At 50.4% G+C, this 15,562-nt stretch overlaps 2 protein-coding genes across 2 annotated transcripts; both read left to right on the top strand.

Annotated features, from left to right (window-relative positions):
* The first annotated feature begins 441 nt into the window (after positions 1–441).
* Positions 442–1,924, top strand: LOC116500968 (cyclin-dependent kinase 4 inhibitor B-like). The gene is made up of 2 exons (XM_032206326.1): positions 442–582; positions 1,655–1,924. The coding sequence occupies exons 1-2, from the start codon at positions 442–444 to the stop codon at positions 1,922–1,924; spliced, it is 411 nt and encodes a 136-aa protein (XP_032062217.1).
* Positions 1,925–12,143: 10,219 nt separating this feature from the next.
* LOC116500967 (cyclin-dependent kinase 4 inhibitor B-like) lies at positions 12,144–15,083 on the top strand. The gene is made up of 2 exons (XM_032206325.1): positions 12,144–12,287; positions 14,799–15,083. Exons 1-2 carry the CDS (start codon positions 12,144–12,146, stop codon positions 15,081–15,083), a joined length of 429 nt encoding a protein of 142 aa, XP_032062216.1.
* The last annotated feature ends 479 nt before the right edge of the window (positions 15,084–15,562 follow it).

Below are 15,562 nucleotides of genomic sequence, written 5' to 3'. Positions count from 1 at the left end.
ACAGCACCGCACGGCGCCGTGCATCAACGTGCAGCACCGCACAGCACCGCGCAGCACCGCGCCGCCCGCTGGCCGCCTCGCCCCGACGGGGCCGCCGCGGGGCCGCTGACATCAGCGGCCGGGCAAGGCGGAGCCCGACGGGGCCGGTCCGGGGCGGTCCGGGGCGGAGCGGCCCCGGCTGCGGGGAGAAAACAAGCGGCGGGTCGCCCCGGCGCTGCCCGCGGCCCCGCAGGTGGAGGCGGCCCCGCCGACGGCAGCGCGCAGGCGGCTCGACGGCGGCGGCGGAGGGGGCCGGGGGCGGCCTGGGACTGCCGGGCGCCGTCGCCCCGGGGGTGCGGGCTTGGAGCCGGGCGCGCCCATGGGCAGGGCGCCCCCCGCGGGCCGGCATCGCGGCCGTGCGGCGGCCGCGGCGGTCGATGTGAGGCCGGGCGGCGCCGGGGCATGGCGCAGCGGGCGGGCAGCGCGGCGGCGGACGAGCTGGCCAACGCCGCGGCCCGCGGGGACGTGCAGCGGGTGAGGGAGCTGCTGGACGGCGCGGCGGACCCCAACGCCGTCAACTCCTTCGGCCGGACCCCCATCCAGGTAGGGAGCGGCGGGCAAGGGGACAGCCCCCGGGGCAGGGGTCCCGGCGGCGGCCACCCCCCGACGGCCGCGCTCGGCGGCTGTGCAGCCGGTGCGGCACCGCGGTTCCCGTCGCCTTTGTGGAACTGCGAAAGCCTACAACGGCCGCAACAGAGAGGTTTTAGTTTCAGCAACCCCGGACTTTGTTTTAACCAACTGAGATAGGATGACTCAGAACCGAGAGCTTTAATGCTCATCTCGCAATAAACGTGTAATAAAAAGTAACGAGGCAACTTTTCAGAAGGATTTACCCCTCCGTCACATTGTCACGTTCTGCTCTATACGCCTATTATTTTTTCCTCTTTCCCACGGAATAATATATATATATATTATACGTATATACGTATACACATATACGTATATATACGCACATATATATACTGTTTAAATACATATGTATAATTTATACGTTGTTTAATATATACAATATATATAATATGTATGATATATATAATGTATTTATAATATATATTATGTTTATACACATATTATATATATATATATATATATATATGTATATATATAAAATTGTTCTCACGGTGTATTAAGTGACGAGCAGAAACATCCGGGTGTAAGAGCCTTGCCCAGCAGACACTGCAGGTACACAGCTATCTCTCTCTGGGGGACTGGCTGCACCCATTTTACAGTCCCGTGAACGTACAGACAGAGGTAGCACCTGGAAGAACAACAGAAATTAGATTTATAAACCCGAGCTAATTTCCGATGTGGTTCTAGACAGCTTCTTCACAAATTTTAAAAATAAAACGAATCAGGAATAATGAGAGGAGCTATACGCAGGACATGCTGCGAGGGCTCGCAGAACTCTCCCCTACAAAATGTCGGTGCAGCATTTCACCAGAAATACCTGTCCGACGCCGTCCTCTGGCGTCCTTTTTTTTTTCCGCACCCCTGCGCAAAACGGATTTAGCCTGAAGGTGCGACGGGGCGCGCGGGGAAAAACGCAGCCCAGGGGTCCGCGGAGCCCCCCGTACGGGCCCGCTGACGCCGTGTCTCCCTCGCTCCCTCCCCGCAGGTGATGATGCTGGGCAGCCCGCGGGTGGCCGAGCTGCTGCTGCAGCGCGGCGCCGACCCCAACCGGCCCGACCCGCGCACCGGCTGCCTCCCCGCGCACGACGCGGCCCGCGCCGGCTTCCTGGACACGCTGGCGGCGCTGCACCGCGCCGGGGCGCGCCTCGACCTCCCCGACGGCCGCGGCCGCCTCCCCCTCGACGTGGCGGCGGGGGGACCCCACGGACCGGTGGGGCGCTTCCTGCGACAGCCCGCGGACGGACCCCTCTCCTAATTTATGGCCCGGGGTGGCGAAGGACGGCGGGGTTTTGCCCGCCCGTGCTTTGCGCACCTTCACGCTTTGCCCTCCTCTCTCTCCGTTTTGCACACTGTGAAGATGAATATGAAGGAGAAAACTGCACGGACGGCACAATCAAGCTCTCGTGTCGTGGCTGGGCGTCGTGTTTGCCCTCCCTCTCCGGGTCTCCCGCTCGCGCTGCTGACCCCTCTGCCCAAAACTGCGAGGCACCTTCCCCCATCTCCTTTAAGTAAAATAGGACAGCGGGAGCGCTGAGGCCGGTCTCTCCCTAGCAGAACAGTGGGAAACTAAGGCTTTGGCAAATACCTTCTGAAAACCACGTAAGGTGCTGTGCATGTCTGTGCATGGACCCGTGGCGCATCTGTGGCTCCTCTCATGAGGTCATGAGGTTAGTAAACATGGGACCTGGAAGGAGAAAATGAAGAGTGATTTGTGTCTCTGCAAGCCCGATGCCGCCCTTGCTTGAAGTGATACGTGCAGGTGACCTTCCCTGAGCTACTGCAAGCTTAACGATATTTTGCAAGAAATGATGGCGGTTGCAAAACGAGGGCGTCACGTAGATACAACTTAAAAAAACATATGTCCATGCTCGGCCCCAGCGTTTCCCCAATCTGCCCAAAAGTGGAACACTTGTTGAAGAGACAACAGAGCCGAAAGACATTACAACGACTCTGCTCCTGCAGGAGGAGCGGGACGGAGGAGGGGGAGCTAGATTAATCGCCCGAGGACTGATGCCTATCTCTGTGGCTGCACCAGGGTGGGAAAGACTCGCGTGAACCTCCCACGCGCGACAGCCCCGGAGCTGGTCACGGAGAGGGCAGCGGGACGGAACGGCCAGGCAACTCCTGCCTCACACCCCGGAGTAAACCCTGAGCACTACCCGTGAAGAATCCGAGGGAAAAAGAGGTTTCTTTTTGATGTGCGTTCACGGTTTCCACCTCTTTTATGCATAAACAGTAAGAATAATATATATACTTATATATAACTTAATGTAATTTATTAAAATACGCCATTCGCGACAATATAATTTCATGCAATGCCTGCTTAATAATTTTTTTCTTGTAAGTTGACATTTTATAAATGCGTAATTATGCCGTTTATCTATTTAACATGTCCATTTCAGAAAAAGATAAGCACATACATATGTGTATATAAAAGCATTTTGATTATTTGTAAAGCCTACGTTTCTGCTTATCGTTGATTTTTTTTTTATATGCAACACGTTCACTCTAAATAATGACCACATTTTTACGCACGTAAAAATGCAACACGGATTTAGCCTGAAGGTGCGACGGGGTGCGCGGGGAAAAACGCATTTTTACGCACGTAAAAATGTACGAAAAGCTCACGCTACATTTTATCAACACTGGTTTAGTTAAGCATTGCCGAGGGTCTTTATTACGTACGTATGTTTATGTAGAGAATAGCTTTTAAAATCGCGGCGGGGGATGATGCCGCTCTATCTCTGGGCGCACGGCGCAGCCGCGAGCGGCGGAGGACGGTGGCGGGCGGGGGGCGGCGGGCGCTGGGCTGGTGGGCGTCAATAGCCGGAGGGGGGCCGGGATACAGCTCGGGCATGGATTTAGAGCAAGGCTGGAGCCTGGCGACCTCCCTTCGTACGAAAAGTAAGGGTTTAATGAGCTACTCCTCTAGCCTCAGCTAGACCGGGATTCCTAGTTAACAGGTCGTTTTCGCTGAGCACCAGAATTTGATTTAAATCATTTCCATTACGGACTGTGAAACAAAAAAGACAACAACAACACCAGTTATAAACCCAACAGCGTCGCATAAAACCGGTGGGGAGAAAAATAAATAAATAAATAAATAAAATTAAAAACACCAACTCCCCTCGGTTGCCCTCCTTACACCGCCAAAAGGTTCCCTCAAAACCCACCAGGGCCAAGTGCCTAATTGCCATAAATCTACCTCACCGCCTGGGTCTCGATACCCTTGCCCACTGCGGGGGACACTCACCGGGGGTGGATGGGGGTTCCCCGGCCCAGGGCTGGCTCGGCTGCGGGAGCTTCACCGTGCGCGTCGTCTTCCCTCACCGGCACCGGCTGCGGGGCTGGGAGCCCCCTGGAAACGACAGCGGTTGTGAGCAGCAGAAACACAAATTTCCGAGAGCTCCGCGCTCAGTGCCCCGCACGTCTCGGTTTTGGCACCGCCGGTGCAGCCGGGCAAGGTGGGATGGATGCTCGGCCAAGCGCTCAGCGTTGGTGGGTATTTGGGTTTCTATTGAGCAAAGCGCGCGCCCGTCCTCCCACCGCCGCTCCGGCACCTGCACCCTGCAGCCCGGCGGGTGCTGCGTTGCATTCGTTTCTCTCGGTTTTGCCTTGTGCGCCAAGGGACGACAAAAAAAAAAAAAAAAAAAAATCAGAAAGAAAAAAAAAAAAAAGCACAACAACAACCCGCTATCTATCGAAGAGCCGCTTTCATTTCGAAATGGCTGATTTCAGTCACCCGTTTCCCAGGCTCGAAAGTGGATTCGCTCCAGGCAAAAGCGCTACGGGCTCTTCTTCACGAGCATTGTCACGGTTACTCCGTGCCCGGGCAGAAGAAGGAAACTTCCATTATTTTCGGTGTTATTTCTGTTTGTCCAGCCAGGGGAAGGAGGTGTTTGGTGGGGGTGGGGAGGGGGGGGGTCCCGAGGGGGGGTCCCACCCGCATATATTCAGAGCTGTCTCCCCTCCCCTGCCCGGGGCCATCCCCAGCGGCTCCCTGCAGTCCTTGCACACCCCCACCCCCCCGAGCCGCGCCGAGCCGAGCCGTGTCCAGCCGGGCCGAGCCGGGCCAAACCGAGCTGAAGAAAGCGAAGGTGCTCCCGCAGCACCGGCAGCCTCCCAGCCCACCGCCCCTCTCCGCGCTGCGCACCGAGGTAACCCCGACACAGCGACAGGGGGGTGGGCTGGAAGGTGTTTTTTTGGGGGGGAGGAGGGCTGTCCCCTCTAGGACGGGACGGGGCCGATGGGGGACCCCAAGCTCAGCCCGGCGACAGCGCCTGCATCCCACCCGAGGGGATGCGCCGGCAGGTTGCGACCCTGCGCTGCAGCCCCCCGGATCGTCCCCCGTCCTCCCCCCGACCTTCCCAAAATCACAACCCCCAACCCGAAAGCAAAAGCGGGCCGGTATCAGCGAGCACGGCCGGGGAAGGGGGCGGCGGAGAGGAAGCAGTTAATTACCCGTGTCTGTTACCGGCCCGGGGGGGAGAGGAGACGAGATCCGCTTTTTTAATTTTTTTTTTTTTTTTTTTTGTAATTATTTTCGCTCCGCTATGCAACGGCCCCGCGGCGTATTCAAATGGCCACGTGACGAGGAAATAGCTGCTCGCCCGGGCCAATGCTGGCCCGCGCTCCTCGAGCGGCACGGATCCGCTAGCCACCGCCTCCGGGACCCGGCCGCGGCCCCGGGGGGGCGGGCAGGGGGTCGCGGGGCGGCATCACGCCTCCCTCCGCGCGGCACCCGCGGGTTTACCCCCGAAAAAAATAAAAAAAGAGGGAAAAAAAAATGTGAAATCACCCCCCCCCTCCCTCCCCAGGCAGAACGGGAGGCGGTGTGGTTGCGGGGGGGCGGGAGGGAGGCAAGGACATGTCGTCAAGGCTTTATTTGAAAGCCCTCAGAGGGCTGCGATTGGACGCGGACCGGTCGGCGGCCGTGCTCAGCGGGGGGAGCCGGTGAGAGGAGAGAGCGGCCCCGCCGCCCCCCCCCGGCCCCATCCCCCGCCGCCCGCCCGCCTCTCGAGGCAGGAGCCATCACCATCATCATCATCATCATCATGGGAGGTGTTTAACGGCGGTGGGGGGAAGGGGAGGGAGGGAGGTAAGGCGAAATGAGGAGTCAGAATTAGCCAAACGGAAAAGAGAAAAATAAAAAGAAAGAAAGAAAAAAAAAAGGATACAAAAGGGAGAAAAAAAAAGGAAAAAAAAAAAAGGATAAAAGAAAGGAGAAAAGAAAGAAGAAAAGAAAGAAGAGAAGAAAGAAGAGAAGAAAAGAAAGAAAAAAAAAAAGAAAAAGAAGAAAAGACAGAAGACAAGAAAAAAAAAAGGAAAAAAAAAAAAAAAACAAAAAAAAAAAAAAAGAAAAAAAAAAAAAAAAAAAAAAAATCCTCTCCAATGAATGGAGGGTGAGGGGGCCGACTCACCGTCGGGGCCCCATCGGGGCGGTATTTCTGCCGCGGCCCCGCCGCCGGGGGCCGCCAGGAGCCCATGCCCCCCCGGATAAGGTGCACCGTGCGCTGCCGGCGCCCCCGCCGCCGCCGCCTGGCCCTGGCGCTGGCGCTGGGCTGGCGCATCTTCCGCGGGGTCGCCGCCGCGCTGCGCGGATGCGGGCCACCGCGCCTCGCCCTCAGGCTGGTCCTGCGCAGGAGGCGCCGCGGGAGCCCCCGGCACGGGTAGGGATCGGGGGGCGCCGGGGGGGCGGCCAGGAAAAGGGGAGGGGGGTTGCGGAGGGGACGGTGGTGGCCGCCGGGAGCGATCGGGCTGCACCGGGAGCACTGTTTGCACGGTCTCGGCAGCATGCTCTTTTTTTTTTTTTTATCTTTTCTTTCTTTTTTTCATTTTTTGTCCCCTTTTTTTTTTTTTTTTTTTTTTTTTTTTTTAGAGCGGCAGGTTACTGACAGCTCGGCACGACCTATTTCTGCCTCTTCTCTCTCCCCCACTCCCCGAGATATTTTCTTTTCTGCTTCTCTGCTCTGCTCTCAAACCAAAATAACCCCACCGCCCCTCGCAGTCTTCCTGGCGAACGAGGAACATAAACTATTGCCCTGAAGAGAGAAAATGGCCACTGCTTCCCGAGCATGTTTTACTTTTCACTGCTGCGGCCGACAGGGAGATACACCGGCCTGTTCTGCCTGTCCTCGCTGTTACATAAATACCCACAATAAAGGGTGGAAAGGGTAATTAAAACTAATGCTCACGGGACCTCCGGAGACACCCGGAGCTCGGGTGCTGCGAGAGGAGGGCTTTTTCCTGATTTCGGAATGCAAAACTGGACTGCTGAGGATCTGCGCAGTGCAGCTTGGGCCTCCATCATTGTGTACAATCGCAGACGTAATGAAAAATAAAGCGATTGTTACGTTTTGTGAGCATTTAAGGGTTGTTTTGTAATATCCTCGTAGAGGAACACACACCCTCCTCTAACCGAGAACACAGACTGGAGCTATGTAGAAAGGCAGAGGGAGGAGAGAAGGAAAATCGAAATAACTTTCTGAAAATACCTACCAAAAAAAAAAAAAGTAAAAAAATGATATATTTTTATAGGCAAACAACAAAAATAAACCCATCATTCTATTATACTCGAGGTGTGGGGAAAATAAATTCACACTGTGCCTGCTCCAAGCTTCGGTTTAATCACTCACAGCGCTTTCTGACGATCCAGTGTAGTGATAATATTTTTTTTTTTTTTAAAAGAAAAGAAACAATTTCTAGTTTTCCTCTTGACCTTGAATTACCTAGTTTCTTGCATGTTTAGTAGGCCTAATTTCTTATTTTTTTTTTTCATTAAATAGATGAAAAAGAAACCACAAACTCTGTCTGACACGGAAAAGCACGAATGTCGAGTGTAAAACATAAATATGTAAGGTGCTGTTTATCTCGCAGTACATGTGAGGTAGCAAGGACAAAAAAAAATAATAATTAAACAAACAAACAAACAAACACCTTCAAGGATCAAGCAGTGTGGTATCTGTTCTTTTCTTTTTTCCTCTTTTTTTTTTTTTTTTTTTTATTTTTCCACACTTGGCATAAACTACTTTATTCTTTTTTCTTTCTTTCTTTCTTTTATTTCTTTTTTTTTTTTTTCCTTTTTTTTTTTTTGTTTCTCTAAAGGGAGATCAAGGTCTCCTAAAATTCTAGTTAGGTCTAGAATAGTGGCTGAACTTTTCTGAAAAGCAGATTCTAAAGGATACGAGTGGAGCTAAGACAAGGGTATGAGTTTTGCAAAGACGAGATTTTCACTTTTCCTTAATTGCGGTGCTTCCAACATATAATGTAATAATATTAGAGTTACTTACACAAAATGCACATAAGCATTTTGGTGGCTTAGAGACAGTGAACACCTAACACACAGTCCTCGGGAACTTTCTTTGCAGGAAGATGGTGGCTTCATATTTGGATTAGTTCGAAATATATTTCAGGGGGAAAATAAGTTCGGGTTTATAAAAACTTTGTGTTTCGTAAATAATGGATTTTTAAATAGGCTGCTTTTGCCCTTCTTTCCTATTTAGAGGGTCGGCTGCTCATCTCTAGGATTGTTCAAGATAAAAATGCTGAATTAGATAGAACACAGCAAGTTTTAATTTTCTTTCTTTCTTTCTTTCTTTCTTTCTTTCTTTCTTTCTTTCTTTCTTTCTTTCTTTCTTTACTTATTTTCCGAGCATTAGGGGAGAGAGAGAGAGCTCTTTTCGTTGAAGCAGTGTCGAAGGAGCTGCTTCTGACCCCCGAATGTGTCTGAGGCAGGGACCTACACTATGTAGGTCAGTGGGAGCACTGCTAAGTGTATGCGCCTTGTCAGAAAACTGTCTACACGGTGACCTATTTTTCCTGCAAAAATCGACACCTATTTTTTAGAACAATTTAAAAAGATTGTGCCTGTTTGTTTGCCTTTGTGTGTGTGTGTGTGTGTGTGTGCGGGTGTGTGCTTATTTATTTGTCTTTGCTTTGCTATTTGTTTTTTAATGATGGTAGTAGTGTTTTGCCTGACAGATACTTAATTACTTTTTGTAGACTGTGAGATGGTTACATGAAGCTATTAGTTTATTTCACTTTCTGATGAATCCGTATCTCAAAATGGAGGAATGAATTATTATATATGTATGATTATTATATATATATGATTATTATATATATATGTATATGTATATATTTTCTTTTCTTTTCTTTTTTTTTTTTTTTTTTGGTGGGGGGGGGACTGTGTAAGAAACGCACATAAGGATATTTTCACTTTATCTATGGCAGCAGATCACATTCAGAAATATGTTCTGCCTAAGTTTACAACAGACAAATAGGGAAACAGAAAACCACGGTATTTATTTTCGTATGTATTTCTTTGTCGGTGATGTTTTTTATATTTTTCATCTCGTCTTTTATGAACAAAAAACCTCTGTTGAGCAACTTCTAAAAATTAACTCGTCTGAAATTAAGGTGTTAGATTTTATTGCTCTTACCCAATATGTGCAAATGTTCCGAGATTTTAACCTGAGAGGTGGAAGAATACTGTTCAACCATTTCTATTCTTCAGCTTTGTTTCATTTTTAGCATAGATCTGATTTTTTTTTTTTTTTTTAATGTAAATCAGGTTACTTCCATGCATCCTTTCCATCGCATTCCCACTCCTGTCTTTCTTGCACCTTTTTTCGCCTATTTACAGGCGAGGGAATGCTGGTGTTGTGTTCTTTATACTTTGTCTTTTTATGGCATTTGAGTAAGCCGTAAACTGATTAACAAAATACTTGTTAGAGCATAAAATAATTAAAGTAAATGTTTTGAAGTACGTGGCTTGTATGTGTTAGTGTGTGCTGTTGTTACCGATTTTGTTTGGCTTTTATTTGGTTTGTTTTCGGTGACGGTTGTGTTTTTTTTTTTTTTTTTTTTTTTCTCTAAAAGAGAAAAAAACTAAGCCTGATTAACTTTCAACAGGGCATAAAATGGCTGCTTTTGGTAGATGAAAATTACTTTCTCCGTGCTGTTTGCTATTATCAAAATATCTCAGAACAATTCTCAGGATTCCCATAGCGTGGTATGGAAATGAATCTGTTTTCAGTGTCAAAGATCTGTATTGCTGAGAAATGGCTTTAGAAAGAAATAGGGGGAGAAATGGAAGGTAGTGAGACTATTTAATGTAGGCTGATCTATTTGTCCCCTTCAGGAACACATCTCTGCAGTAACATTATTTTGGGTGGATTATTTGGGGGGTGGCCTCTCCTCCCTTTCCCCAAAATGTAAGCACAATGCAAGAGACTTTTTCAAAATACATTCACCCAGACTCAGCGATTATTTACTTTACTTCTGAAATGACAGTATGTTGTCGTGTTTTGATTAATTTGAGGTCATTTGTTGGTACTAGAATTGTGCAAAAGAGGATTTACATTTGTGGGGAAAACATCATATGATTTTAGTAATAGCAGTTACAACCGTATATTTTTAACGGCGTAGCAGCTTGACGAATGTTTTAATTGTTGTTGTTTGTTTTTTGTTTGCTTGTTTGTTTTGGAGGGTCAATATTGCTAGCACGGGGCCGTATTTTATGTTTGACGCTATCCTGCAATTTTGCAGGTTTCAGGAGTTTTATTAGACGATGCAGAGATGCAGGAGATGCATACAGCATACAGGCCGTCTGACTCCCCTAGCAATTTATCTTCACTTACAAATATACAGATGTGCGAGCATAGTTGCTTTTAAACTTAAATATTCGCGGAAAGACACGCATGCAACGTATTTTATACACAAACACGAGTGAATAAAATCTATTATCAGCAGCATTTCGTGGAAATAGATATCACCCATGGGCAACATGCAGCCCAGCCGTGCCTTAGTGCGGACTTAAAATGTGAAGGCACTTGACAGGCGTAATCGAGGAGGTTTTGTTTGTTTGTTTGTTTGTTTGCTTGCTTGTTTGCTGCCCCCCGAATTTGTCTTTTCATGCCCATGGCACGAAATGGCAGAGAGCGTATGTCATGGTGGCGCTTTGCCTGTTGAATGGGGGACACTTTCCTCTTAATTCCTTCGGCTTCGTGGACTTCAAAAAAAAAAAAAAAAAAAAAAAAAAAAAAAAAAAAAAGAGAGAGAGAAAAAGAAAAAAAAAAAAAAAGAAGGAAAAGAGCACTTTAAAACAATGTTGGTGGATTTCTTTCTTGTTTTATTTCTGTATCCTGTGGCCGCCCGTCCCTGCGCCGTGCGCTGCGGCCCCGGTCAGGAAATTTCCCCCATCCCCTGAGTGGCCCAAGATGGGGGTAGTTCGGTGCTTATTTCTCCACATCCAAGCGTGGTCGTCGGCCTGTAAAGAGGCAAAATCTCGTTTTTCTTCGCCAAAATCCCACGTTGTGCCCGGACGGAGTGGCCGGGTTAGTGCCAAATTGAACAGAGGCGTTTCTACGTGGCGGGCACCGGTTGTCGCACGGTTTTTCTGCGACTAAAAAGAGGAGATTAGGGAACTGACATTGAAGAGAGAGAAAAAAAAAAAAAAAAAAAAAAAAAAAAGAGCTTCTTTAATCTCTTTTCTGTGTTTGCTCATTTCTGTGGAGTTTACCCCTGCCAGACCTCGGCGGTGGCTCGGGGTCGCCCCACTCCCCGTGGGGGCTCTGCGTGGGGGTGGGAGCCTTATCTTACATCGCCTCCCTCACCTCCCTTCCACACGTGTCTGCCCGCCGTCCGGAGGGGCTCCGGAGCTCCTTGAGGCTCCCCTCCGACGGCGGGGTCTCTTGCAGGGGTGAGGTGTGGGGTCCCCGGAGCCCCTTTGCGGGAGCCTCTTTGTCCAGCGGGGACGAAGGGGAGGGAGGAAGGCGGGTTGAGTCAGGTGCTTTGTTTCTGGGGTCTGCGCTGCAGCCGGGCGATGCCGGCCCCCAGCCGCTGGTTGCGGGGCTGTAGCGGCGCTCCGTCCCGTCGGGGTCCCGCCGCGGGTCTCCCTCCCCACGGAGGCTTTTGCGGAGGCCGGGGAGAAGCAGTCCTCTTCTGCCGGGTGCCACTAGATGGATCACTGACTTCCTGCGGGGGCACGGAGCTCTTCCTCATCCGGGCTGCGGGGGCAGACCCCAGACCCACGTTACCAAGGGGCTCGGGGCAGAGCCCCCCTATCCCCCACCCGGAGGCAGAAGGGACATTCAGCCCTCGCTCAGCGGCCTCCCTCCGCCCCGTCGGGGATCCTCCTCCGTGTCCCACTCGGGATAACCGCGGCGTTATCCCACCTGCCCGAGCCGGGGGTGGGGTCGCAGAAACTCGGAGGGGGACGCGACCCCCACCCGTGCCACCAGCCCCCCTCAGGCTCACCCGCAGCAGCCGGGGACTGCACCTCTGGTGCTGCGCGTCCCCCCCCGCCCTCCGACACCGCCCCGGGGCCCGGGAGAGGGGCCCTGGCCGGGGTCCCGGGGTAGGAGGGGAGGAAGGAGGAGGAAGAAAAAGAGGAGGAGGAGGAGGAGAAGGAATAGCAGAGACTAACGGGTGGCGATAAAGGGGAGCGGTTTGTGCTATCTCCGGCGGCAGTGATGCAGGGACCCCCCCGGGGCAGCCCCCTCGGGGACCGCCTGTGCAGCGCCGCGGCCCGCGGGGACCTGGCAGAGGTGCGGGAGCTGCTGGAGGCGGGCGCGGACCCCAACGGGACCAACTCCTTCGGGAGGACCCCGCTGCAGGTAGGGAGCCCGGGGCGGGACGGGGGGCTCTGGGCGGGGGGCTCTGCCACCGCTGCACCCACCCCCGGAGCCGTGGGCGGAGGAGCCGCGGGGTGAAGGCACTGCACCGCTCCGCACCGCTCCGCATCGCGCCCACCCGACGGCTCGCCGCTGCGGGAGGGCTAGAGGGGCGCCACCGGAGGCAAACGGATTGTGCCAGAGGGTATCTGAAAGGAGAAGTGGGACCGCCAAATCCGCTTCCGAACGGGTTTGGGGAGTTGGCTGCACTTCAATCGTCTTTATATATATATATATATATATATATTTTCACCCAAGTATAGTCTTTTTCCTAAAAGAAATCGAAGGGGGACCACATGCTAGTATTTCCGTGCAAAAGAACGGCACAGGAGACGCCGCAGAAATTGTCACAGAGTAGAAATTGTGACTTGCAACGATGTACACTTAGTAGTCACTATTATTAGTGTTTTTAATATTCAATATTAATCGGAGGAAGAAATTTGAACTGATAGATAGAAGCACCACTGTGTAGTGGAGTGGCTTTCCAGGGATTTTGAGAGATAACAGTGCATTATAGACATATTTAAGCTGATTTTTTAAAAATGCTCGCTGAGCAATTAATACACCGTGATTTAAACTGCAGCTGTGTATTTCGTGATGAGGTTTTCTCGAGTTATCGTTTAAACCGGTGTATTTAATGTCTCACCAGCTAAGCTGAACGGCCATTTTGGTCTTTGCACTTCATATGTGAAAGGAAATATTTTTTCTAAAATAAGTTGCAGATGGAAAGAGATAATAACCACTGAGAGAGTAATTCGTTTTGTTTTTATTCTAGGTTCAAAGTCCAGGAGAAAAAGGTCTCCTTTCTTGTTTTGTTTGTTATTTTTATCTTTTTGTTTCACCTCACTTCAGAGTGAGAGTAAGCTGTTTCCCTTACAGTAACTTTGCAAAATGGCTGCCAGACTGATATGTGAACTGTCTGTATGTGAAAAACTATAAACAGAAAATTATAAATAGTGACAGTCCTAATCATTTTCACTCTCGTATGGTAAACAAACCAAAAAATAGTGTTCCATAACCGGACTATTTTCAGAAAGAAAATAGTAAGAGAACCTATTGTCTCAAGATATTTTCTACAGTTTTAAAATTCAATTTACAGAGGTTAAAATTCATTTGAAATCCACAAGGAAAATGCATGAAGTAAAACTCCAAGTGACTTTTTTTTTTGTTTGTTTGTTTGCTTGCTTTTTTGTTTGCTTCTTTGTTTGCTTGCTTGTTTGTTTAGTGGTGCACGATCAAACCTTTCCAGAAGTGTTTGCTTTGGGTTCAGTTACAGAGTAATTGTAGCAGCAGAGTAATGTGAGTTACCCCCGCATACCTCCTGCTTCCTTCTGAGAAGAAGCACACATTTAGCTAGAGCTGAAAGGAAGAAAAGACGCAGGCAGCCAAATCAAGGCCAAAAGGTGCCAAATCTTTTGAGAACCGCCCAGCCCAGCTGCAGTCATGTTTAATGGGTTGGGGAGCTGTGCTGTTCACTGATGTATTAGTAACATTTCTGCCGAGTAAATGTACATGCCATTTATGTTATTTGTCATTTGTCATCTATGTTATTTGTCATTTATGTTATATACCATTTTTGTCCGTAATGTTGTATATATAATATAATATTGTTATATTAATATCGGTACATTGTTTTTGTACAGTTATTAAATAATGTAATTATCACATTGTTACGTTATGCTATATTTTTTTTCTTCTCTTCTCTTCTCTTCTCTTCTCTTCTCTTCTCTTCTCTTCTCTTCTCTTCTCTTCTCTTCTCTTCTCTTCTCTTCTCTTCTCTTCTCTTCTCTTCTCTTCTCTTCTCTTCTCTTCTCTTCTCTTCTCTTCTCTTCTCTTCTCTTCTCTTCTCTTCTCTTCACTTCTCTCTCTTTTTTTTCTTTTCCTTTTTCTTTTTATTTTCTTTTCCCATTGGTTCCTTTTTTTTTTTTTTTTTTTTTTTTTTTTCTTTTTAATTTTTTTTTCCTTTCCTTACTTTTCCTTAGTTTTTTCTTTTTAATGTGGACCAGAATATATAGACATGCGATGCATAGTCTGGGAATCATGCATATCATAGCCCTCATTTTATCTCTGCACGTAGCAGTGTGCGCTTATGCAGGTCACGCCAGCACACAGCCGATAAAGTAAAGTGCAGCCCCAGCCCCGCAGCCTCGGGAACTGCAGTGGTTTCGCACCCCATGGGCGGCTCAACTTGATCGGAGCCGCTCTCTCACACCCCTTCCTCAAAGGGACGTGGGAGAAGAAATTATGATGGGGAAGAAAAGGGCTCAGGGGTTGAGATAGGATAATTTAATTATCCTTATTATCCTCCGCATCCCCGGCCATGCCCCCCTCCCCACCTCCTGCCCACCCCCGCCTGCTGCCCGGGGCGGGGGGTCTCGGCGGCCGTCCCCCCACCTCTCCCTCCCCGGACGGGGCGCCCGCTGACGCCGTGTCTCCCTCGCTCCCTCCCCGCAGGTGATGATGCTGGGCAGCCCGCGGGTGGCCGAGCTGCTGCTGCAGCGCGGCGCCGACCCCAACCGGCCCGACCCGCGCACCGGCTGCCTCCCCGCGCACGACGCGGCCCGCGCCGGCTTCCTGGACACGCTGGCGGCGCTGCACCGCGCCGGGGCGCGCCTCGACCTCCCCGACGGCCGCGGCCGCCTCCCCCTCGACGTGGCGGCGGGGGGACCCCACGGACCGGTGGGGCTCTTCCTGCGACAGCCCCCGGGCGACCCCCAGGAGAGGGACGCCGAGCGCTGACCGCTGAGACCCCGCCGACGGGAGCCGTCCTTTCCCCTCCTGCAGACGGCGAGGGAAAGGGGATGCTCATGTGCGTGTGCTAAATTCGGCGTTTTGCCCGCTCGCTGCTCAGTTCGTCTCCTTCGGGCACGTTTGGCTTTGCCGCTTTGCTCGCTGCCCTGCTGGATCTCTCTCTCCGGCTGCATGGATCTCTCTCTTCAGCGCGGTTTCGAGGTGGAGACGATTTTATGCGTCGTCGCACGTCCCCCTTAGGGCTTTGTAGTTCCGCTGCCCCTTCGAGTTTCTTTCTTGCAACCCTTTGAAACAGTGAACACTTTGGCCACCCCATTTTTCAAATTTTATTCGTGCTCAATTCTTCTTCCCCTACCTCTCTGCTCAACTTCATACCTACTGAAATTAGAATCAGGAAGCTACTACGATATATAAATATATAAATCCATGTATTAGTTTACAAATTTATCCAGGGAGATCTCTCCCTG

Source organism: Aythya fuligula, chromosome Z (genome assembly GCF_009819795.1).
Source record: "Aythya fuligula isolate bAytFul2 chromosome Z, bAytFul2.pri, whole genome shotgun sequence".
NCBI classification, from domain to species: domain Eukaryota; kingdom Metazoa; phylum Chordata; class Aves; order Anseriformes; family Anatidae; genus Aythya; species Aythya fuligula.
The sequence above is the reverse complement of the archived record's forward strand: the minus strand, read 5'-3'. Positions and strand labels throughout refer to the sequence as shown.